Source organism: Microcaecilia unicolor, chromosome 10 (genome assembly GCF_901765095.1).
Source record: "Microcaecilia unicolor chromosome 10, aMicUni1.1, whole genome shotgun sequence".
Classification (NCBI taxonomy): domain Eukaryota; kingdom Metazoa; phylum Chordata; class Amphibia; order Gymnophiona; family Siphonopidae; genus Microcaecilia; species Microcaecilia unicolor.
In genome coordinates, this window is record NC_044040.1 from 49,255,222 (window position 1) to 49,281,394 (window position 26,173).

A 26,173-nucleotide genomic window follows, 5' to 3' on the forward strand; every position below is an offset into this window, starting at 1 on the left:
AATTCAAGGTAAGTTGTTTCATTTAGTGTATTAGTTTGTAAACCACTGATTTTTCTTTGAAAGGCAGTAGATGTTTTAATAAACAAAAAGGATATTAACAACTTACATTTCCAAAGCACATAAAGTCAACTCAACATGAGAAGGAAAATTAATTAGGAAATCGCTTTTTCTACCAATTGTCCTGCCTGCAACTCTGTCCATAAATTAAATCAAACTACAAACCTAGGATCTTCCTCAAATGCAAATTGGATTCCTTGGCCATGATGTATATCCCAGTCAACAATGAGAATTCTAGAAGAGGAGAAAGAAAATTATTCATAGAGAATCGATCACATCCTCTAGCCAAGTGAAAAAAAAAATAAAAAAAAGAATAGACAAAAGGCAGCGGACTATTCAGATACTAACCTCTGAAGGTTGTGCTTCTTTTTTGCGTATTCAGCTGCAACAGCAACGTTATTGAACACACAAAAGCCGTTGCTTTCACTTCGCTGGCTATGGTGACCTGGGGGCCTTAGAGAAAGAAGCAAGGGGTAATTACAATGGCACATAAGCATTTGATATAAGCTGTATCTGCATCCCTTCCTGGAACCCTGCCCACCTCCTGCTTACTGTGGTCTCCTTTAGACTTTAGAAAGCAAAGATCTCTGGATTTAATAAAGCAGCCCCGTCCTTGATTTCCATTTGTCAAGTAGGATTTAGATTTCAGATTTACCAAATCTGAGCCCAAAGAGAGTCACAAGTAGGTACACAAGTTATATCCCATCCAAGTGGGTTTACAGTCTAAAATGAACCTGTGGCAATAGAGGTTTTAGTGACTTGCCCAAGGTCACAAGCAGCATTAGTGAGAGAAGCAGGATTTGAACCCTGGCTTCCCTGGTTCACAGCCTGCTGCACTAACTACAAGGGTGTGAACTCCACAGAGAAGGATCTGTCTCTTCCACATTTATACAGGTCTGTATACACTGTGTAGTGCTCTATAAATGTTTAATAGCAGTGTAGGCAGTGCGAGCCTTTACCTGACCAACGCCATTCCATTGCGCACTCTTCCAGACACCACAGAGTCTACCAGTTGCAAAGTGGCTCCTATGGCCAGTTTGGCACAACGATAGGAGTTCTGCAATAAAAGTGTTTCATAGTGATTATTCAAACGTCATCTAAATTACTCATATGAAGCACATCTTACAAAACAAAAAGGCCGATTGTTAAACTCCTCATATTGAACTTACTGTTTACTCATGGTATTTGCAAAAAAAAAAACATTTCAAAAGGAAAAGAGTGTGTGTGTGTGTGTGTGGGGGGGGGGGGGGGGGGTAGCCAGAAAAGTACCATTGGAAAGCAGGTGCAGAGCGCCATTTTTAAAGTAGTTTTGTCTACTGAAAATATATCACGGTGGACAAAAACACTTTGTTGGAAAACTGCAGCAGATACCAAGTATGTGCAAGTGCTTCTGCCTGCTTTCTATACAAGAAGAATTTTGCAGCTTTCAAAATCCATTTACGGGTGCATCCTTTCTCACCTCACCTAATCACTCTCCTAGGAGCGCCTCTCCTCTACATGAGAGTTCAACCACTATGGTGGTTTGGGACAAGGATTGTAATATATTTCTAGAATAAGCAGCATAAAATGTATTGTACTGTTTTGGGATTTTGCCAGGTTCTTGTGGCGCCACTGTTGGAAACAGGATGCTGGAATTGATGGACCTTCAGTCTGTGCCAGTGTGGCAATACTTATTTACTTAAACCATGCATTAGAACCCCAAATAGAATCATATCATCAGCAGACGTGGATGACAGGACTGCTCTAGGCCTCCACTGTGAACTAAGTACAGTGGTCGTGGGGCTTGTTGCACCTCTTCCTGTGTGGGCTTCCTGTTAAGACTAGAAACCTATGCAGAAAACTGGTGCTCTATGAGCACAAACTGACACATGATTTGGGTAAGTGAGGGCAGGAGAAGTGAATGAGAAAGGGGAGCGGAGTGAAGTGGTGGTGGGGGGTCTTCCATTTTGTTTACATGCTAAAAATATGTGGTCATGTGGTTATTTTCTCACAATGGACAAAAATTTGGGAAGCACTGGCCTAGAGATTAACAAATGACCAGCTTATGCTGAGAAACATACCGGATGAAAGAAGGCACAATCATACTTTTGTGAGGTTTTCTGAAGTTCTTCCTCATTCATAAATTGGGTGCTCTGTACAACTTCCAAGTATTCTTTGCTACAGAAATGACATTAAACAGAATCATAATATGGCATGAGAAATCACATTAACACTCAAAATGCAGTACAGTATACAAAATGCCATTCTGTTGGACAGGAGGATCCTGAAGCCACATCAGAACCTCTTACCTCTACAGGGCCAGTTAAATCCAATTAAAAAGATCTGTAGTTTTTTTTAGTAAGGGGTTATACAGTAAGCTTGTCACAAAAATCCAACACCATACTTTCTCATAAACATTAAAATTACAGCCTTCAAAAGTAAACAACCTCACTACTTTCTGACCCTTGACCGCCACCTATTCATTAGGCAGTAAGGGCTCATGCGTTAACTCCATGGTAATTGGACAATGTATGGCCAAGTGGTCATGCTACCACTTACCAGCACAGATGAGGGGAATAAAGAAATACAAGAAATGTCACACCTGTGAATCAACAGGATCTCGTCTTCTGTGGCTTCCCTGACAGGGACAGAGACACATCTTTCCAAAAGCCCATAATGTTTAAGCCTCTCATAACAAGATGACAGTCTTTCAGGGACCTCAATAGCACATGCAGGACTGAAAAAAAAAAATCAGTGTAAGGGGAGCATACGACACATGGGTTTGCTATAAAATAAAACAAAACTTTCTGCACATGCGTTGCTCAGATACTGAATCTGATTTTATTGACCAGTGGCCTCTTTCCATTGGAATTCTGCCTACACACACAATGTTGATGTAATGCCAATATAGACATCTAGCTAGGAATTGGGATCTCCAGGTTTAGGTCAAGATCCGGACAGTTCCAAGTGTTTTACAAAAGGCTTGCTGAACACAGAGCCTTTTGTAAAATACACATATGAATGCTGGGAAATCCTTATATAGGATGTAGCACGTTGCGCAGGTACAGACATTTTAGAAAGGAAAATATTTAAAAAGAGCTACACCACTCCGGATTTGAAATGGTAAGTGTTGATTCCACAATCTATGCATATAAGTGTTGGCATTTACATATGAAAGTGCCAGAATTTCTAAAACTGGACAGCCAGGAGGGGCCAATTAAGAAAATATTTTTTTTGTTCTTTTTTTTGAAGTGAAGTGGTTTTAAAACACTACAGAAGTAAGCACAATTGCCCCCTCAGTCAGTCATGCAAATTCCATGTTCAACATGAGCAGTTACTGGATATGTCTGCTTCAGAACAGGTGTAAATGCCACCATCTAGCTATTTTTCTTTTTTAAGGTATACATATATTGCAAAATTGGGAATGGATGCATGCTTTTCCTGGCCACCTAAAACGCATCCACGACAAGCTCTTAAAAACTTCACGTGCTGCCAAAGTACACGTATAAATAATAGCTATTTACGCATGTTACAGCCATGCTTTCTAAAATTACCTCCTTAACATAGTTAACAAAGAAAGATCACCAAACCCTTTACTGTTCCTACGTGCAGGACGTCAGGACTCACACAGAATCCAGATCAGCAACCCGCCGGAGACCGGCGCTGAAGAGGACTTTGGCTGGCGGGGGTTGGAGTCCCCTGCCAGCAAAGGTACCCGACGGCGACGGAGGAGAGTTGGTGGCGGCGGGTTTGAATGTGGCAGCGTGGGAGGGGGGAGGTGAAAGCAGGGGGGCCAGGGCTAAATCTACGGGGGGCCATGCCCCCATCTAGCTACGCCCCTGATTAGTGCTGGACATGCCTACTCTCCGCCCCAGCACTAAATAATGAAAAGTATTTTTTTAGTGCATGGGAAGTGCATGCACATGCCAAAACTACTGCAGGACACCTTAGCGCACCCCCACGGTAATGGTTTTCAAACTTGCCGTAACCATGTGTTAATGCTTACAGCAGCTTGTAAAAGTGCTCCTTAGATAGTGCAACAAGTTTATTGAATATCATCTCTGATGCAGGCAGATAGCTAAAACTCAGCTGATGTTAGGTTCTGTTTTTAAATGAATGAAAATTTTACCCCTTTATCTCTTGTAGTTATGTTACTTTAAGCCTACAAAAATGGATTTAAAAAAAGAACCATTAACACATTAATGAGCAGGGCTATACTACAGCAAAAATTAGACTCAAAATATTTAGCATGCTTACTCATCCCAAAGTAGTTTATAGCTGGTCATTTCTTCATCATAAAGCAATGCTGTTCCAGATGCCATAGCTGAAAAACAGAGCAGCACAAACAATTTTTTAAATTTAAAAAAAAGATGCTATACAGAGACAGGCAGGCAATTTAAAATACAGAAAACAGCATTTTCAATTGTTTTCTGAAAATGTGTAAATTATACTACTGGATTCTTGTGTACTGCACAACAGGAAAAGGCAGATCTTCTTTGTTTTATATGGAGAAATTAGGACTTACCTGATAATTTTCTTTCCGTTAGTTTGTCACACTATTCAAGGACAAGTGGGTAGTTATGCCCATCGACCAGCAGGTGGAGATAGAAAATACAGAACTGAACACCACTAGATAGCTCCCTGCTAGCAGCTCTGCTCCTTAGTATCAGTCCTCAAGCAAGGAAGAAAGAACACCCAATAAGGAGCATGGTCAGCAACCAACACATCCAGCCCCAAGAACCATCTGAAGACAAGGTCCCTGGAAAACAGGATGCAAAGACTGTGCAAAGAGCCACCAATCAGGGCATCGAACCATGGGAGGGCTCCTGGAATAGCGTGAAGAACTAATGGAAAGAAAATTATCAGGTAAGTCCTAATTTCTCCTTCCATTACGTTCATTCCCACTATTCCAGGACGAGTGGGATGTTCAAAAGCTATCCCTACGAGGGTGGGAAGCCGAACCTGCCACAAGCAGAACTGACACCCCAAATGCAGCTGCTGCCTGTGTGGCCCTCGCTATACCATCATGCTACTGAAGGAAAGCAGAGAAGCCTTTGCCCGAGACGCAGTCACATGCCCAGGAGAGTGTGCCTCCCAACTCGAAAAGAAGAGCCTCCCAGAATACAGGCCAAAACCACGGCCACCTTCACCCACCGGGCAAAGGAAGCCTTTGATGCCATGAGACCCAATTGCTGTTTACCAAACCGCACAAAAGGTTCATACAAAAGGCGGAAGACATTGGGAACCTCAAAAAAACACAGGAGAGCCCTGTGAAAGTCCAGAAGCCTGCAAGAGGCATATAGACAACTAAATAAAAAGAAATCAACAAGCACTCGGGCAACAAGGATGGTACTGCCCGAAACGAGACCCCCGCCACCAAAACAAAGATGGAGAAAGGGCCTAAGAAGGAGCCTGAAGTTACAAGAAGCAACAGGCCAACGGAAGTGCCCCAATAACACAGAGTTCTACGTGAGAATTATCAGGATCACCTAGCGACGGGGCACAAATGGAGAGTGCTGCAGTACCCGAAGGACCAGCATAAAATTCCATTCAGAAAAGGCACGCAAAAACTCTTCCCACTTTGGATTTGTAGGCAACAAAATGTTTACTGGCCCCCAGTGACGATCCTAGGTCGGCTGCCACCCGGAGCGTATCGCCAATGTGACCCCCCCGGGTGCAGCACGACATTTCCCCTGGCGCAATGACACCCCCCCCCCCCCCCCGGGTGCATTCTTAGCTCCTGGGAGCCGCCGCGCGGCTCTCGGCTCTGCTGGCTCCCTGTTCCCTCTGCCCCAGAACAGGAAGTAACCTGTTCCGGGGCAGAGAGAGCAGGGAACCAGCGGAGCCGACAGGTGTGCAGCTGCTCTCTGCACCCCTCCAGCGGCGTGCACCCGGGGCGGACCGCCCCCACCGCCCCGCCCTTGGTACGCCGCTGCTGGCCCCTTAAAGTACCGCTTGCACACCACTGCCAGCAGAAACCAGCATTCTCCCTTCTGGAAGCACGGTATCAGCCCGATAGAAACAACTACTTCTCTGCTTCACCTTTCTCCCTCTCATACCCTCTTCCGCACCAGCCTTCCCTCTCCCCTGTCCCCCACCCCCCCAAGCTTTCTCCTAGTCTTCCCTCTCTCTGAGCCTGGCTGCACCTATACCCCCTCACCTTGCCAACTACAGCAGCAGAAGAAATAGCACATTTCCTATTTCCCTGTCCCTTTGAAGTCTTGAGGTTTGAAGTCTGCTGTTAATTGTATAACTGGGGCTCACAAATTTGCCCATGTCACACTGCTATTTAGTGAGACTTGAAACATCAAGACTTCCCAAACCTCCTACATCGCATGATTCTAGCTTTCAGAGAGCCCAATTGCAGCAGGTAAGTAAGAAACATGTTTGTGCAGTAGCCCACTCAAAAAACAGGGGCATGGGGTAGGGGATGGTGGAAAGAAATCCTGGGTACCAATGTGCATATGTAGGTGCCATGGGGTTTGTTGAGGCGTGTTTTTATTGCATGTTTATACTTCCAATTTATCATTTTCTAGTATACTGTATGACAATTTAAAGGCAACCATACCATCTGTTATGCTACAAGATGCAAAGACCATTCTGAAAACCAGCACTTGAAGTACCCAAAACAAGTACTTTAACTTATACTCTAAGCCGTGCCTCTCAACCAGTGTGCCTTGATGGTTGACAGCCAGAGGGAGGACTAAGCACATTTCGTGAGGTGCTTGCCATGTCTACTGGACAGTTGAAAATTCAAGTTTATTACAGTTTTACATAGCATTTATTAGATGACTACTTAAAGCAGTTCATGCAAATCTCTCTCATGAATATTCATTGTGGATATCCTGAAAATCTGACTGGCTGGGATTGCCTCCAAGAACAGGTTTGGGAACCACTGATAAGGGGAAAGGTTTCAATTATTTGGGGCAGCACACTGTTTAATTGGGCCCGTACATCTGTAAAACACCATCAATGCATTACCTACCCCTGCAGAATAAACAGGCTGCTGTATCTGCACACACATGCTGATGTGTGGTGTTCCACGTTCCATCTGTGGTGTGCGCAGTAAAAATGCCAAGTTAAGATCTAACAGACAAAATCACCTTTGCTTGAAGAATTGAAAAAATAAAATCCCAAGAACTGCCAAACAACAGTCAACGCCAACTAGCTGAGATTACCAGAGTACCAAAAATCCACAATAGTACGTGTTGTACAACAAGAGCAATTGATAAACGAATGACATTAATTGAGAGACAACAGGAAGTTCCCCAAAAACGGAAGTATGAAGGTAAAGCTCCTGATGCAGACAAGGCCCTGAATCAATGGTTCTCAATTGTAACAGGAAGAGGCGTTTATGTGAGTGAACCAATATTAAAAAGCAAGTCAGAGGAGTTAGCTAGAAAACTCGGTCACAACGATTTTACAGCAACAGATGGCTGGTTGTCATGGTGGAAATGCAGGTTTAGAATAAAGTTTAAGACAGCACATGGTGAGAAAGACAGTGTTGAACAATGGAAAGCCACAAAACTTCCACGTTTGCTTTGGTAAATTTTGTGAGGAAGAAATCTACAATGCCGACAAAATAGGGCTATTCTATCGTGCCACAACTGATGGACTCCTGACCTATAAACATACGACGACGTTGGGCTCAAAGAAAGCGATGGATTGTCACAGTGCTATGCTAGCTGCATTGTTTTAAAGGGATCAGTATGGAAAGTTTAACTGTTCTGTTCATGCTAACAAAATGCATGATGACATTGGAAATTTTATAAGCTGGGACACTGAATTACAAATGAGGTTTAGGAGGAATGTGCTAGTCCTTGATAATTGTGCAGTCAGTGCACCCACACATGGACTCTTTGAAAAACATCCAGGTGGAATTTCTGTGCCCAAACAACCAATGGACATAAAAAATGTGAAGACCTTATACCGTGCTAAACTGGTACATATCCTTGAAGCTATTGAAGAAAATTTGCTCACATCATCTCAACTGCAAAGGAAGTCAGTGCAAAGGGTTGATCTTTTACAGGCAGGTGCAGTTTATTGCTGATAGCTGGCAAAATATTAGCAGCACAACCATTTAACTTCTATCTGACGTCAGTACTGTACTTATTAATTCAAGGTACCCAGACAACTTTATTTGAGGCAGCCGCTTAATCAGGAAAAAGTACTGTGATCCCGATGTATCCCAGTTAACCAGAATCAATGGTGGAATAGTTTGAACGTGTTAACTAACTGTATGTTTTGTTTTGTTTTTTTGCTGCATAACGTGTTGTAGGCAAGACATACCTACCAGCCCGAGGCTTTTACACCAAGCCCCCCCAAAATTCTGTAGTACCAAAAACCTAAAAACAAATGCTTTTAACTATGGTTTGAAAATAAATTAAAATTTTCCATGGAGACACACTACTTGACTCCCCCATCTCTCCATCAACTGAACCACACCCGCAGGAGGTGGTGGAGATGAAAAGGGTAATGGAAGTTAAATATGCGTGGGAGAAACACAAAGGAATCCTGTTTAGAAGGAATGGATCCACAGAATCTTAGTGGAGATTGGGTGGTGATGCCGGTATTTGGAGAGTAAACCGGTGCAGGACGGACTTCTACGGTCTGTGCCCTGATCGTGACTGACTAGATATGGATGTGCCTGGAGTGTAAATTTTAAGGGGCTTCAACGTTAGCTTCAGAACTTTTAGTACAGGAACAGTGCTGGGCAGACTTTTACAGTCTGTGCCCTGAGAAAGGCAGGGACAAATCAAACTCAGGTATACATATAAAGTATTACATACCATGTAAAATGAGTTTATCTTGTTGGGCAGACTGGATGGACCGTTCAGTTCTTTATCTGTCGTCATTTACCTTGTTACTATGTTACTATGTAAAACAAGTGTCCTAGAGTAGACTCATCTACCAGGACAAGGGAATGGATTACAATAGTACCTCAAGGCAAATTACATTTGGGGTTCCGTTTGTATTTTCCTGTCCCTAAGAGCCTTACAATCCAAATCTGAAGCAAATGGAATTAACTGAGTTGCCCATGATCATGGGCTGTATTGGGTAAAACCGGGCTTCCTGGTCTCAATCCCAACTCTACCATTAAGCTGTTCTTCCACTCCAGAAGCTGTTTGCCTTAGGTCCCCCCCCCCCCCTTTTCTCACATTGGTAGAAGCTGCAGCACTTCTTACCTGTGTGCCTTTTCTACTGGTCTATCTAAGGGGCCAAAGCTCAAAATGAATGCCAGCACTAAAAAGCAGTTAGCACCTAATCTGCATGCACATTATTGTGGCAGACTGCCTGATTCTCTATATATTGCGCCTTAATTTCCACACGGAAATCAAGGCGTATTCTATAACAATGCAAGTAACTTAATTGGTTACTAGCTAATCAGTGACGTCAATTGGATGTTAACAAGCAATTATCAGCATTAATTTGGTATTAAGATTTACACACAGAACTCACTAAGATATTCTGTAATGTGGTTACATGTAAATTTAAGTCGCAAAGTCTCTAAGATCTATGTGCTTTGTTACAGAATACACCTGCTCTGCACCTAAGTTAAGAATCGGGATTTATGCCCAAGTAAAACGTGGCATAAATGGCCACAACTAAATGTGGTTGCATGGAGAGGCGCTCAGTGTATTCTATATACCACATGGAAATTAAGACCATTCTACAAAGTTTAACTGTACTTTAGAGAATTCACCTAGGCATATTTTTCCACTTGGAATTTTTCAGGTGCCATATATAGAATCTAGCCCAGAATGCTCAAAGGGCTTGACACCAACACAAAAATATTTAAATACATTTAAATGGACGCCCAGTGAAGTCAGTTAGTATTCCTCAGGGACAATGCAAATGGTTTTCATAAGATGTATCAGTTTTTCACACTGCACTGTGGTTCTTGTCTTCTTTGCAAGCTAAGCAAGCTCATCATGCAAGGTTGACAGCTGTTAATGAATGCGAGGTCTAAGGAAAACTGAAAGTAAACGCAAACATTGGTGCCTGTTTTTCTGCATTTAAATTAACATTTCTAAAAATTAAAGTACAAGCAATCTTTGAAAAGGCTCATAGTTAAAAGTGCAGAACAGCGACAGCATGTGCTTGCATGTCTGGGTTTGTCTGCACATTGGCACAATGTCATGTTTACTGCAAACCCTTTGTACGCATGTGCCAGGCATGGTTTTCCCCCTTGCTATACACAGTTAATTGGTGCTAACAAACCAAATTTCTTTCTGCATTTTGGGCTTTACCTTATGCTGGCACCTGGCTTTTACACATCAGGCCCTGAGTGCATACAACCCTATCATTTCACATGACCTGCTGCCCTCTCATATTCAGTTGTCAGATTGAAGTCAGCAGCAGAATAGGTATAAAGTGCTGCTCTTCCTCTGCAGGTGGAAGGTCTAGGGGACAGAGAGTGTCATGCAAAATGTGGTTTCTGTAGGTGAAGACTGAACGAACTCAAGTGTGCAACAAAATAAAAATAAAAAAAAACGTTAACGTCTAAATAATACTTAAGTGAAATTAAATAACTGAATGTGTCCGAAAGCAAATTGCAAAGTTATACTTTTAGCTTAAAAAAAATCTCCCCTTTTTATACAACAAAGATACCAAGTCTCATGCATGCATTCTGCTGCCCTCACACGCCGAGCACCCCTTCCTCCTCACACACACATTTGGGGGCAGAAGGACCGATCTCCCCTCCCCATGGTCTGCAATCTCTTCCTTCCTCTCCTTCCTCGCTTCTCTGTCCGCGATCCGGCCCTTCTCCCCCCATCCCCATCCAACTCATACCTAAGGCTGCCCAGCAACATCCCACAGCTTTCCTTCTCCGGTCAGGTACCCCGTCCCCTACCAGACCAACAAGATTTGATCTATCTAACCTCCTGGACCGTGGTAAATAGCACACACCACTTCCCTCCCTCTGAGGTGTCCAGCCTCCTCTGACGCTACTTCCTGTTTAACGGCAGAGGCGGAACGTAGGAGAAGGAAACGTGCTGGGGTTTCGCCGGCGGTCTGAGAGAACTAGAGTAGAGATCTATGGGGAATGGGGTTTGCGGGAATCCGCGGGAGTGTTCGAATCGTTGACCACGAGACGTGCAAGTGTAACCGTTTCCTCCTCCCTTCAATAAATTATTCAAGCGAGGACTTGTACAGTGCTATTTAACCGTGGGTTTGTGACCAAAGGGTAAGTGTTAAATAATGCACAGGGAGGGTTATTTTTATTTTATATATATTTTTTTTCATTTCCGCTGGTTCTTTACAAATTATCCATAAAGAGTATTTAAGGGCAGACCTGGGAACCTGCATAGGTTATAGGTAGAGCATGTAGCTGCTCTAATATAAGTCGTCTTAAGCCAACTAAATAAAACAAAAAGACCTTATATGCATGAATCGTGACAAAATTACCGCTTGTATGGATTGTTAGTTCAATAAAGTATCACTTTATTCTTTTTCTTTGTTTTAATGTATTAATGACTGTTTCTATGCTTTAAAAGAGACTAACCGGCAATCATAGCACTTTTTTCCCTGATAATGAGTGTAGCAGTTTAAATGAATGGAACACTGAACATGAGCAAAAAAGATAGCTAGTGGCACAGAAAGAAATAATTTTATAAAATAGTACTAGTTATAATGAGTGTAGGCAGTTTAAAATGAATGGAGAACCACTGACATGAGCAAAAAGATAGCTAGTGGCACAGAAAGAAATAATTTTATAAAATAGTACTAGTAAAATGAAATTTAGAAGGCAAAGATAGTGCCTTTAGGTACATGCTTGTGGTGTATAAATCATACATCTGTTTGATTGAACAATGAAGAATAAAAAAAATTAGTTTTCAGAAGCATGGACTGTCGTTTTTTTGCCAGATTCACTCTGGAACTTTTTCCTTCCACCCCCTTGGTTTCCTATTTTTGATTTCTTGTGGAAGATTTGCGTTTCCTTTTCTTTTTAGTTATTGTTCCAGTCAGATTATTGGTGTGGCCTGGTGACAGGATTTAACATATTTTATTGCCATAGCTGCTGATTTTTCTAGTTTCCTGTAGAATTAAGGATTTAGTTTTCCAGTAGTTCATTCTAGTACAGATGTGTTCTGTTTAAGCAGTGGTACTATGCAGTGACTTAATTTTTCTTCCGATGTTCTTCTTTGTTTATGATCTGGTCTTGTATGAAGATTTCAATATTTTGATGTAGTGAAAAATGTCAATTTGACATTTAAATTGATCACAATTTAAATATGTGTTTCAAAGTAATGCAACATTATTCTTCAGGGAGAATTAGATTGAACTCTTACATGTACAAAGTGCATTAGAAGCTCTGGCAGAGACCCATTTACGAAGTATGCATTCTTCCCATTAATATTTCCAAATTAAATAGAGTGCTTTTGCTGATTTGTAAGTATTAATTTAGAAGAATACATATTTCATAAATAGGTATTTGCCAGAGCCTCTAATGTATTTCAGTTAAATAATTAAGGGCCCCTGTTTGCTAAGGTGCGCTAGCATTTTTAGCACACACTAATGCTAGAGACACCCATATCCTATGGTGTCTCTAGCACTAGCATACATTAATTTTTAGTGTGCGCTAAAAATGCTAGGTCGCCTACGCATGGCTTAGTAAACAGTGCCCTAAATGAAATAACTACTTCTGAAGATTATAGGTACGGGTGGGAATGAGGAGACTTAACGCTTACCACTCTCAATGCTAAAAAAATGCTTTTAAAAAATAATGAGCCTTTAAGTATCTCTTAACTGGTGAGCATTTGCACATAATTTCAGAGTACCTGGAAGTTTATTCCATACAAAGAACCCGGCACAAGTCCTGCATACGATGTGCTGTGGCAGATGATACAACCAATTGCTGCCGTACTTCTGAGCGCAGCGATCGAGTTGGTTGGTAAATATTCAACACTTTCAAAAAACATGCTGGAACATTTTGCATAAATTCTCTGATGGAGTAATACCAAAATCTTGGAAAACACTCCAGATGTCACTGGTAACCAATGAAGCGACGTTAAAAGATGTTTCACCCAACCCAGGGAAATAAAGAAGGGAGAGGCATAGCATTAATCTTTAGTCATCCCTCAGTGTTCAGATGAAGCTCACTTTTATGTCATCTTCATTAGAGATTTTATCCTGTACTATTCAGGATGACTCTTTAGAAGAGTCACTGTGCTGTATCCATTTTATTGTCTGCTAGGAAAATGAAAAATTGCTTGTGAGAGCATTATGGATTTTATATCAGCAGTTATATACTTGACCTTAGGATCAGTCCCTCTGTTCTAAATATAGATTCAAGACAGTAAATTCCTTTCTGAGTTCATGAAATATTACCCCATCACACTCACACATTCAAAGGGTCATCAGTTAAATCTCTTTGCATATAAAACTAACACTCAATAATTTTTTGGTGTCAGAACAACATTGGGACTCAGTCATTTGGTCCGAATCATTATAGACTATCCTATATAATAAGTTGCACCTCCATTCGTAAGAGTTCCTATTGGTCCGCCCTGGGGATGACGTCACAGGGCGGACCAATTGGGAAAGTGAGAGGGAAGGGAACCCAGCAGCAGCCACCGGAGGTGAGTAACCAATGCCCCCCCCCCTGAGTTCCATGATCCCCAACCTCCCTCCCTCCTTCCACTCCCGTCGTCCGAGTTCCACTGGCTGCGACAGCCCTACTGCCCTCTCCTCCGAATTCCGCCACCCAGTGCCTCCCTCCCTCTGTGGCCTCCCAGTGCAAGGAGGACGTGTGTGGGTGCCGCAGCCCTTCGTATGTGGCAACAGCTGTTTAAAAAGTTTTACCCTCCTGCTCGGCCAGCAACACTGAAGTCCAGCAAGTACAGACGCCGCTTCAGACAGGCTGTGGTTTCACTTCTGTTTCAGCTGTTCCTCTGGTCCCGCCCTCATTTTCTGTTTGCGGAAGGGCGGGACCACAGGAACTGCAGAAACAGAAGCAAAACCACAGCCTGCCTGAAGCGGCATCTGTATTTCCTGGACTTCAGTGTTGCCGGCCAAGCAGGAGGTAAAACCTTTTAAACAGCAGCTGCCACGTACGAATGGCTGGGGCACCCGCACACATCCTCCTTGCACTCGGAGACCACAGAGACAGAGGGAGGAGGCGCGGATAGAGGGGGGGGTCATGAGACGAGAGCGGGAGGGGGAAACGGGCCTCTTTTACTAGTATTTTATAATTCAATGGAAGGAAATTTTAAGAAAAAAATGTCACCATTGTCAACTAATACATTATACTACAAGAGGCAAAATTGATTATTTATTTATTTATTTGTTGCATTTGTATCCCACATTTTCCCACCTCTTTGCAGGCTCAAAGTGGCTTACAATACATCATGAGTAGTGGAAGAATATATAAGATAATACTTTCTGGAGTAGGATAGATGATAATTTAGAAAAGTTGATTTGTTATTACTAAACTGTAATGATCTCAGCAGAAAAAACTTAGATGGAATAGCACCACTGGTTAAGAAAATGTGACCTGTCAAAGAGGGCCTTTTATTAAAGAAGTTAAACACTGAGATGCCCATAAGAATATAATGGGTGTCTCAGCATTTAGCACTAGCTGATTTCTAGCATAAGCTAAAAACGCTAGCACGCCTTAGTAAAAGAGTCCCAAGGTGGGCAAAATTGATTTAACAAAGAGGTTCTGAAAATTAAAAGATTTTGTAGGAAACTTTAAGGAAAATGGATTAAGGTTCAGAAGAGGAAAACAGATTGCAATGGAGAGCAGTAGTAAACAATTATAAATCTAAGGTTAAGCAGGCTTAGTTATTCTACTTTACATCTTTGATTAGGAAGGAAGGAAGGTTTTGATGTCGAAAATTGTTTAACATACTGAATAATTTAACCAACTCATCCACGGATAACTCTTCCCCTTAGGCTGAGGATCATGCCCTATTCTTTAAGGGTTAAACTGATAAAATCAGACAAGCTGTTATTCTTTGTCAATTTGATTTAACAGATTTAGATATCATCTCCTCTTCTGAAAATGATGAAGGCATAGTGTTAGAAACTGGACCTCTTTTACCCCTCCTTCTCAAACTTTAGTTACCATGTATTTGAAGAAATACTCCTTTTCTCCGCTGTATTAAACAGTTAACCCACTGTCTGATATACATAACGCCAGTTCTTTTCCTTTCTGTTTTGGTCATATTATACTAACACCTGTCAGTAAGCATTCCTCTTTTAAAGACGTAGTAAGTAACTATAGACCAATGTCATTGATACCTCTATTAACTAAGGTGATGGAAGTAATATTTAGAACATTATAGTATCCTGCATGAATCTCAATCTGGTTTTAGACGTAGTTATAGCACTGAACCAGTTCTAGGGACCTTGCTATAAGAAATTAGAGGAGAGATTAGTCATGGTAAAAGGGTTCTTTTAATGCAATTTTATATGTCAAGTGCATTTGATGTGGTGAAGCACATAATCCTGTTGAACTTATTAAATCATTATGATATACGTGGTTTAGAAGAGATTGCTTCCATGGTTTCCTCATAAATTGTTCTTATCAGATTAAAATGAATAAAGTTTGTTCTTTTTCCTGGCTTCACACTTCTGGAGTTCCCCAAGATTCACCAATATCGCCAATTGATGTTCAAACTAAAGACAAGACTAAATTTATAGCTTCTAGTAACATGTTTAATCTCATTCCAGAAAAAAAAACACCGTTAATAGTATCAAATCTACTTTGGATCCCCAACTCAAGATACTGAGAGTAATTTTTGACTACTTTCTTATGTCAAATCACCAGGTTCAGGCACTCACCACAAAAGTATTTTAGGTTGATTTGGAAACTTAAGAGGATTAGATCCAATTTTGATCCAGAATCTTTTCAGATAATCGCCCAATGATCCTAGCTCATATTGATTATTGCAGTATCATTTATGTAGGTTGCAAACAAGCCACTTCAAAGAGGCTACAAACCAGGGGCGTAGCCAAACACCCAATTTTGGGTGGGCCTGTATCCAAGATGAGTGGGCAGAAGAACCCCGCCGCGTCCCACAGGTGATTTGGTCTCTCCTTCTCTCGCCTTGCAGGCCATGTGGTCTCTGAAACATCCCCCATCTCCCGCATACCTTTTAAATGGCAGATTTTCACCTGCATCGAGCAGCAACTGATACATACTGCTTGCACTGGCCCCACAGCCTTCTCTCTGACATATTCCTGCCTATGCAGAAACAGGAAGTTGCATCAGTGGGAAGGATGTGGGCCCAACATTAGCAGGCAAGATCTGCTATTTACAAGGTATGCAGGAGGGACAGTTGAGAGTTTTCAGCTGGTGGGGCTCAGGAATCCCTGCCAGCCACATCATAGAAGTGTTGCTACTAGGTGGGCCTGAGCCCAAAGTGGATGGGCCTGGGCCCACCCTTGGCTATGCCACTGCTACAAACACTGCTACATATGGCAGCCTGCCTTATATGTAGGGTATCAGAATATTTTGCAGTATTTTGCCTGTTTGCACATTTGAGATGTTTCAAAAATATTTTTGGGAGGGGGTGTGTCATGGATGAGAGTAGGTGTTCCTGTGTTACCTAGTTAGCATGTTACGATTAGCGCATGGCTGCTAACAGAATAATGAAGAGTTAACATGGGAACATTATCATACAACCTGCATATTAAAAAAAAGTGCCACGTTAAATCTGGGCTTACCATAATGAGAAAATCCCACATTATACGCATACAGCCCTGATTCTACCACACTTTAGTAAAAGGGACCCCCAAGTGTCTTTATCTCATTTGAACTTATTGACCACTTTTTTTCTTAGTGACCTAATATTTTGACTTTTGCAAGAATTTGATAGGAAAGCTGTATGTGTTAAGAAACTGCAAAAATACAACTTCAGGGAAATTCAGCACATGACTGCTTTTGTTATTGGTTATTCTGGAAACTCTAAAAAAAAAAAAAAAAAAAAAAAAAATAGCATAACAGATGGACATAGGATGGCAAATGAGGCAGTTTTAATGTAGCACTTGTCAGGCACTTGTTAATTTAGAAAACAATTATAAAAATTTAGCAGTTGTGTAATATAGACTATGTAAGTCTAAGTGCTTTGAAAATATGCCTCAGAATTGTTATCTGGTGCTTGATGAATTTTCTGGCTCTGTGAATAAGAGATATTTTATGCAGCAGAATTGATAGAATCTATCAGGAGCTGTGGTGCAAAGCCTTCTGCAATGCCACTGGATCTGGATGGAGACTACCTTAGCTGGGATGTGAAGCAAGGGCTTAGAGGTGACAGGCTGTGGCATGCTGTCATTATTGTCCAGACAGTTAGCTATCAATTCTTCTGGAAATCAAAACTATTAAAAAGTATGTGCATTGAACTGGGCAGTACACTTTGATATAGGAAATGGGTGGAAAAAGATAAAGTGCTTTGGTTGGTCAGGCAGTGACATGTGACCATGGGCATTTGAAGCACAGGCGTGTTATGCTACAGACTGAGGAAGTATCAGTATGCCCTTGGTCCACAGAGTCACAGTCCACAAATAAAATATGATGGAGGAAAGAGAAGCTGTGGATTTGAATATAACACACCCCAGGTTGTACATTAAAGAATTTTGATATACATTTGGCACTGATGTATAACAGGAAGAGTAGGTTTTTCCCAAATACTGTTATGGGGGTCATCAAGACACACATGGGAAGTTCTTGGCTAGGGGGTGCTTCAGACCTGGCTTGAGAAACACGCTCTTAGAGCTCTCCCATACCACATCCATACCTTCAGATAATAATTAAAAAAACAAAAACAAGCTTCTCTAAACAAAACATTTTTTTTATAACAACATAGTTTGCAAGGTAATTGCTGTGTTCACAGTTTTTCACTTACAGCGATAGGACAATGTGTACATGATGCCTAAAGCTATTTAAGGAAGTTTAAGCCTTAACATTACAATAAAACTTTACATTTTCACTTATAATACATTGGTATTTACATAGTTGTTTAAGTACAAAGAGTGCATTCAGTATTTACAGATAGTGGGGCGCGATTTATAAAGAGGTTTTACCCCACAGGCACAAAATGGGAGAAAACTTATTATAAATCATATCTCAGGTAGGAATAAATTAACATTTGTGATGTCTCCATTTTCTTGTGGCCAGAATGAGTTGCGAGTCCCGTCTCTGCCAGTGATAAAGCCTGCTGATGAAAACTTTGCCCTGCTTTACATCTCCTACCATGATGTACACTATGGAGCGGTTGCTGCGGGTCATCCTCTGAGCACAGCTCTCGTTGATAAGCAGCCATTGCTGAATCAGATTGCGTGTGTCATAAGGTAGGAGCAGGCCCTGGTTAATAAACTCCACCTGGCCTTCAATGCCATACTCCGGCCCCCCAGAATCAGCTTTCCTTTTCACCAGCTTAGCTTTCAAGGCTGTAGAAAAGAAACCAAAACCAGGAGCTTTTTTTATTTTTTTTGACAGTTTTTTTCCTAAACACCACTGTACTATTTTTGTTGCAGCTTCAGCTACCAGAAATGCATGTAAATAAGCTCATTTGTAAATACCATTCTATCCAAATTAAAACTATGCTTCTAAAGCCCATACTGTAAACTTTATGTAAAGCTTTGAGTAATGAGGTTCCTTACTGCTGAAGCTTTATTGGCCATCCCAGATGCTTAGGTCAGTGGATTACTACTTGTTAGATGTGCCATCTTTTTGCGAAATCCAATAGGAAGAGACCAGTGCTTGTGTGTTCTTAGTCACGAGCCAGTTATTATAGAGCCCACCATCAGGACAGTTGCATCTTTTGACTAATTTAGCTACATGTCAGAGGTGGTTGAAAACTGGGAGGCAGGAGAGACTCCTGCCCAGTTAAACCCCCATTGAGCTGGCCATCTGCCAGTATTCAGTGGCACTCCTTAAGCAGTTAATACCACTGTATATTGCCTGTAACGCCATGGCACTGTCTTGTTAGTGCTGGGATGGTCTAGGGGTGGAGCCGGCATTTTATTGGTTAGTGGTGATTGAGGAGGGTTATCAACCTGCATTAGGGCTTTAAGTTGTTTGCCTTGCCGTACCATGGCAATATTTAAGTCACTGCAGGTTACATAGTAATGAGATGCAAAAGCATATAAAGCAGCTTATGACTATGTGAATTCCATAACGTGACTTGCGGTGACAACTGGGTGCATGCCGCAAATCTTGTTATGACCCTAAAAAAAGCATGGTAAAATAGCCCCATCAAGCTGTGGCCCGATGCTCCTGGCTATGATCGCCAGGGTTTCCACTCCCCATACCCATCCCTTAATTCCCTGGTGGTCTAGGGGGATCTCCAGGCAGCAGTGATCCCTAGTTGCTCCTGCCCTTCCAGTGCCATCCATCAAAATGGCATCCCAAGCAGTAGTCATTCCATTTTGATGGACTGCACTGGAAGGGCAGGTGTGACTGGGGACCCTCCAGACAAGTAGAGAATTGGTTTGGGGGGGTCATCTTCAGAGGGGTCTCAACTTTGGAGGGACAGAACCCTGGAGGCCACAGCCAAGAGCATTGGGGCAGGGCTTAATGACCTGATGCTCTGGGCAGCTAGAATAGCACAGCTTGTGGGGTGTCTCGCAGTCAGCATTATTCTTTTTATCTTGACAGCAACCTGTGGGTCTGTGTTACTTCAGGTTAATGACTCCTATGGTGAATCAAGTTGTGGTAAAAGCTCACCATTTACCACACCTTGATAACTTCTCCCCTCAGTCTTCTAGCTAGTTAAGTATTTGCATAATGTTAGTACAGCAAAAGGGATTCCTGACTTTATCTGCCACGCTAAGTGGGCACCGGTCTGATTATCAGCCAGTGCCTGGTTAACTTCCAGATGACTGCCCTTACCCGGATATTCAATGCAGGAGCCTGAACATGGCCTGGCACTGAATATTCAGGCTTAATTCAGTTCACAGATGTCAGAGGCGTCAAAACTGCTGATTGCCCAATACTCAGCCCATGACATACTCGCAATTTAGTAGCTAATGTTCCTACAGGCATTTCCTAGGTATGAATTCTGATTTAATGGGAACAAATAGAAATAAAACAATGAAACTGGCTTGATCTGGTAACCACACTGGTTTAATGGGATAATATGCTTTACAGGTAGTTGCGGAGCTACTGTTAGTGATATGCAATTTATCCTTAAAATCGAGCATGGTACCGGAAGATTGGAGGGTGGCCAATGTAACGCCGATTTTTTAAAAAGGTTTCAGGGGAGATCCGGGAAATTATAGACCGGTGAGTCTGACGTCGGTGCCGGGGAAAATGGTAGAGGCTATTATCAAAAACAAAATTACAGAGCACATCCAAGGACATGGATTACTGAGACCAAGTCAGCACGGCTTTTGTGTGAGGAAATCTTGCCTGACCAATTTACTACAATTCTTTGAAGGAGTAAACAAACATGTGGACAAATGGGAGCCGGTTGATATTGTGTATCTGGATTTTCAAAAGGCGTTTGACAAGGTACCTCATGAAAGGCTACAGAGGAAATTGGAGGGTCATGGGAAATGTCCTATTGTGGATTAAAAACTGGTTGAAGGATAGGAAACAGAGAGTGGGGTTAAAGGGGTCTGTGCCAGGACCGCTGCTTTTTAATATATTTATAAGTGATTTAGAGATGGGAGTAACTAGCGAGGTAATTCAATTTGCTGATGACACAAAGTTATTCAAAGTCGTTAACTCGCAACAGGATTGTGAAAAATTACAGAAGGACCTTACGAGACTGGAAGACTGGGCGGCTAAATGGCAGATGACGTTTAATGTGAGCAAGTGCAAGGTGATGCATGTGGGGAAAAAAGAACCCAAATTATAGCTACGTCATGAAGGTTCCGCGTTAGGAGTTATGGACCAAGAAAGGGATCTGGGTGTCGTCGTCGATAATACACTGAAACCTTTTGCTCAGTGTGCTGCTGCTGCGGCTAGGAAAGCGAATAGAATGTTGGGTATTATTAGGAAAGGTATGGAAAATAGGTGTGAGGATGTTATAATGCCGTTGTATCACTCCATTGGAAAAGGTGCAGCGAAGGGCGACTAAAATGATAGCAGGGATGGGACGACTTCCCTATGAAGAAAGACTAAGGAGGCTAGGGGGCTCATTTTCAAAGCACTTAGCCTTCCAAAGTTCCACTGAAATTTAGTGTTTTAGTGATATTCAGTTTTATTTCTTGATATTTATATACATATGAAAAGCTTTCCAATAAATTAAAAAGCTGTCGAATAAGTAAAATAAAATCTTTTCTCCTTCACCTTTTAAGGCACTGCCTATCCAACTGGAGCAGCTTTTGAATTTCTACAGATGGACCATGCAGATAGCTCAGGGAACCCCAGTTCCCGCTCTTTTTTTGGCTGTCGGGATATTTTCAGTGCTCTATCGAAAAACATTTCATGTGCATCAGGTTGCTTCTTAGAGGGAACACTGGATGGGATTGTGTACTGTAAAACATTAGGAAGTTGTGTCAGAAGGAAAGCACTGAGGCCGCCGGGAGCAACACAGCTGAATCGCCGTTTGCTGCCAGCGACCTCGAGGGGTGCAGAAAAGTGTTAAAGGTATACAAAGGAAGGGACAGAGAGGGGAGGGGAGGAGGTCAAGAGGTAGGTCAAGATGCCAGTTCACTGGTGGGAGAGGAGGAAGATGTGCCAGTTCAGGGGCAGGAGGAAAACATGCTGGACAGGGCAGAGGGGAAAGGCAGAGACATACCATAATGAGAGAGAGATTTTGAACCCCAGAGGGAGAAGGGATTACAACAGGGAAAAGAGAGTGATGTTGGAGGGAGGAAGGACAGCAGGGTATGGGTGATATACCAGATCATAGGAGGGGAGAGGTACTGGACCATAGGGGAGGGGAAGATGCTGGATAGGGAAGAGGGGAAATTAAGATAAGGGAAGAAGCATGGGCATTCTGAACATGAAGTTCGAGAGAGTGGAGAGATTCTGACTACTACTTACTACTTAACATTTCTAAAGCGCTACTAGGGTTACGCAGCGCTGTACAATTTACATAGAAGGACAGTAGAGGGAGGGGGAGATGCTGACTTTTAGGGGGAGGAAAAGAAGAGACGATGCTGACTAGAGGCCAACCAAAACCATTTCATTCCGTTTCGGCTGAAACTGAACCTGTGACTGAATTTTGTCACTCTGTTTTGATGAAAACGGAAACTGTACATGAAATCATTTTGCACCCCCTCCCTCCTAAACAGGAGCAGCTCACCTCTGAGGCACCCCCCCCCCCAGAACAAAGGTAAGGCCAGGCTTCCCCCAGACCCTTCTCCCACCATCTATAGGTCCAGAACCCGCACCCCTGGGCTTACCTTAAAGCATCAGTGGTGCAGTATGGGCAAGAGCAATCCGCACTCGCCCCTTCCAGCTCACTTGTCAACGTGGCTGCCAGGTTTTCAAGAGGCAGTTTTGCGAGACTGCTGCCAGAAGTCATCACAGCCATATTAAGATTGGAACTGGCATGTATATCCATGCAGGCTCCAATCTCAACATGGCTGCTGCAACTTCTGGTGGGTGTCTTGTGAGGCTGTCGCTTGAAGTCCCAGTAACCATGTTGACAACGGAGCCAGCAGGGGAGTGCAGATCACCGGGAGTGGGAGAGGTCCTTGGAGGGAGGGGGCCTTGGACCTCGCACAGGTGCTGCTTGGGGCCGGGGGAGAGAGGGAGGTAGCAGGGGCTGCACCAGAGTTTCGGTTTCAACCAAAAATACACTTGTATTTTTGGCTGAAACTGAAAAAGGACCGAAATTTGGTTGGCCCCTAATGCTAACTATGGAGAAAGGAGAGAGGCGGGAAGATAACTGGCTTTTGGAGGAAGAGGGGAGATTCTGACTATGGGGAGAAGGGAAGAGAAAGGAGGAGGAGATGATGATTATGGGAGTAGAGAGGTGGGAAATTCTAACTATGACGGGAGAGAAGGAAAGAGAGGACATGCTGTACTACCTAGATGGAAGGAGAAGGAGGGGAGATGTTGGACATGATGGGACCATGTGAGAGAGGCCATGAGGGTTGCCAGGTTGACGAGTAAGAGGAGGATGGTGAGTACAGAGGCTGGAAATATGGTAAAGGGGAATAGATGGCAGAAGGGAATAGGAGGCTGGGGAACGGGTGAGATGGGAATTGGGAAAACTAGGGTCTGAGGGCCCGATGCACAAAACGTCCTGGGCCAGCAATGTGTGTTTTGACAGGTTCTAACCAGTTTAGTGAGCACAGTATTCTGTGAGACATGCACAAAGGGGCTCTGTGGGCTGTTTTCCATTTTGCAGTAGCAGCCAACAGGAGTCATACGCAAATGAGCTAATTACCATGCAAATTGCATTCTCAGTTATTCAGAGAAAGGAACACCTACTTTTAACACTGAAATTTTTATGGAAGGTCAGGAGCTGTCATTGCAGATTTTTAAATAGTGCAAGATAGATATTCTTTAAATAAATAAATGTTAATCTTTACTGGTTAGTTGGTATATGTGTATTACACACACACATGCATACATATAGTATAGTATGAAATCTGGATAGTCTGATATTGAAAACAAAGAAATTAACCCTTTCACATTAACTATATATATATATATATATATATATATATATATATATATAAAATTTTAGAATACCAACTATCCTCATTTTGCATTCAATTACTTTCTAATATTACTGAGCATTGATATGCTACCATAATTTAGTTCCCTGTTTACTAAGCCATGCTATAGGCATGCTAGCGTTTTTAACATGCTCTAAAAATTAGCATTTGCTAACACTAGAGTTAGCGCATGCTACAAATGCTAGTGCACTTTAGCAAACAGGGCCCTTAGGTCTTTTGGTTTTGGAGCCTGGCGCAGGCTCCCTGCTTCTGGTCATGTCAGCTTCTGCCTTGCTGTGGCACTTAAGTTTCAGGGAGAATTTGGGTGAAAAATATAAACCCTGAAGCTTTTTTTTGCTATGGCATTCAGGATTTTCTGGCAATTCATACTCCACTGCCATCTTTTGCCACTCCTCACACTGCTGTACTGGTGCAGCTAACCAGAGCAGCTGCTGATGGCAGCAGGGAGCCTCTGTTGGTTGCTGCTGATTGCTCACTGCCCCTCCACAAACACCCCCCCCCCCCCCCCCACCGATCTTTCACTCTTGTGCTGGCAGCAAAAACAAAAGCTTTTTAATATTGAAAATAGCGCTGTTTTGCATGTTTAACTGGTCAAAATTGCTCGTGCTGCTAATTCAAATTTATATCTGCTGGCCTCTCTGAAGCTATTGTGTTCTTTCACGAACATCAAACCTTTTGTTGAATTTTAGTACTATAGCAAGCTGGAGACGGGCTACAGCTAATTGCCAGGGCACTAACTTCCACCACCAGCAAACTCATTCCCAATTTTGGATCTTCTGCACCACCTTGGAGCCAAATCATGCCAATCTTTGACAAAATATCCCCAATGCCTGAAGGCAAAAGTATTTCAGTAACGAAACAAAATAGGTAGCCAAAGGAAACGAGTCACGCAGTTCAACGCAGTCCTTATACCGTTCCAGTATCTACGTAGTGAATTCACGTACGTAAGGTAATCTTGTAGGTGATTCTGAAGCCTCAAAGGGGATTAGGAAATTTTTCTCTAATTAAGGTAGTGCGTTAAATTAATGCAATTAAAAAAAAAAAAGGTATCGCGACTTGTTGACCATTATTTTCTCTGTTGCCCCATTTTCATCTCGGTTTGGCTATTATTTAACACAAACTTACCAAAGTTACTGTGGCAGAAGGCTTCTAAAACGGCTGTGTAAGAGAAGGCATCTTCCACTGCTGGGCAGCCCTGGCAGGTTGGCTTCGGGAATTCTGCAATGAGCAAGTTAAAACTTTCAAATTAAAATGCAGCAGCCCATATTGCAAGAAATTAACAGGAATATCTCTCTCTCTCTTGACTATATATATATATATATATGCATTTTGTGAATGAGATTGCTATAAGGTAGATTACAAAGTTTTACTTTAGGTGAGAAAGCAACGGCTTCTTACAAAAATGTTTCTATCCAAGGGGTGCACGATTGGAGGCAGTAAATATATTTCTTTTAGTAATACGGCAGCCCTATTCCAATTTTGCAAAATGCTTAGCAGACATTTTAAATGCTTGCAAATGTTTTGGTGAGCTGTTAATCTACTTATGAGTACAGTCTTTCCGTGGATTCACTTTTAATTTTGTTAAGCTGACCCTCACTCCACCCCCGACCCAGACTGGGCCAGTGGTCTTAATGTGACTTTTCCGATCAATACGCGTGTGCATCAGTCTTGGAAGCAATGAGCCACCCCACCTTTGTAAATATATTCCTCCTCTTTGCTCAGGGGGGCCAGGCACATGTCTTCCCCTGCAGGAATCCGTTCACAGTCCAAGCTGGCCGGCCAGCTGTGGCCGTGACAGGCCAGCACAGGGGCACAGCTCCTACGCACAGCCAGACACACGCTGCGACAAGGCTGGATGAACCTGCGGAGAGAGATGGCAAGGTTTGGATTTTTTAAAAATGCAGCCTCATCGAGGCGTGCCCTCCTCACTTTCATGCAATGGGCCATTCATATATTCTGAGCAAAAGTGCGTGCCCTAAACCATGCATGAACTCTCCTGCCAAGCCCTGGAAGCTATGAAAGCACTGCAGGCTACTTACGTATCTAAACACACTGGAGCAAAAAGCGAGCACACAAACGTCCTGGCGAAGGGATGGCAGCCAGTTTGTAGGAGATGCGACCAGTCAGCTGCTTTGGAGATCACCTCTGCCAGGCTCGTGTGCCCCATCAGATTGGGAAGTCTCATCTCAGAGTAGCCAACGTCATGGCACATGCCCAGCTCCTTAGGAATAACTACACACTTGGTAGATAGTCCAATGTCAAGCCCTCTGGTCAGCCCCAGCAGACAGCTAGCAGCAAAGGCAAATGTTTGTGCAGCCAGCATCACTGTGGTTTTTTCCTGGCTGCCGAGCTGTCAAGTCCTCCTCCTCCTACGACGTACAGACCCGCTGAGATGCTGATGCCCTTATATGCCTGGAGCAGTTCCCTGGTCCGTTCATTATCGACAGCTTATCAAAACACTTGAGACACGACTTCAGCTCATTGCCTGGTCAAGTGATTGTTGTGATAACTAAAGAGGTGGAGACACACACAAGACCAGGAGTCT

General features: G+C 42.7%; 2 protein-coding genes across 2 annotated transcripts in view; both read right to left on the bottom strand.

Annotated features, from left to right (window-relative positions):
• Positions 1–10,939, bottom strand: part of HDAC10 (histone deacetylase 10) — a 58,396-nt gene extending 47,457 nt beyond the window's left edge. The window contains 7 exon segments of the mRNA XM_030216650.1: positions 223–291; positions 406–510; positions 1,017–1,114; positions 2,118–2,214; positions 2,639–2,773; positions 4,294–4,360; positions 10,831–10,939. Coding sequence (XP_030072510.1) covers positions 223–291; positions 406–510; positions 1,017–1,114; positions 2,118–2,214; positions 2,639–2,773; positions 4,294–4,358 — 569 coding nt within the window. The 5' untranslated portion in view covers positions 4,359–4,360; positions 10,831–10,939.
• A 7,185-nt stretch (positions 10,940–18,124) lies between these two features.
• On the bottom strand, positions 18,125–25,951 carry LOC115479075 (secreted frizzled-related protein 5-like). Its single transcript, XM_030216815.1, has 4 exons — positions 25,668–25,951; positions 25,320–25,489; positions 24,754–24,846; positions 18,125–18,432 (listed from the first exon to the last, which is right to left on the bottom strand). The coding sequence occupies exons 1-4, from the start codon at positions 25,949–25,951 to the stop codon at positions 18,125–18,127; spliced, it is 855 nt and encodes a 284-aa protein (XP_030072675.1).
• Between the last annotated feature and the right edge of the window lie 222 nt (positions 25,952–26,173).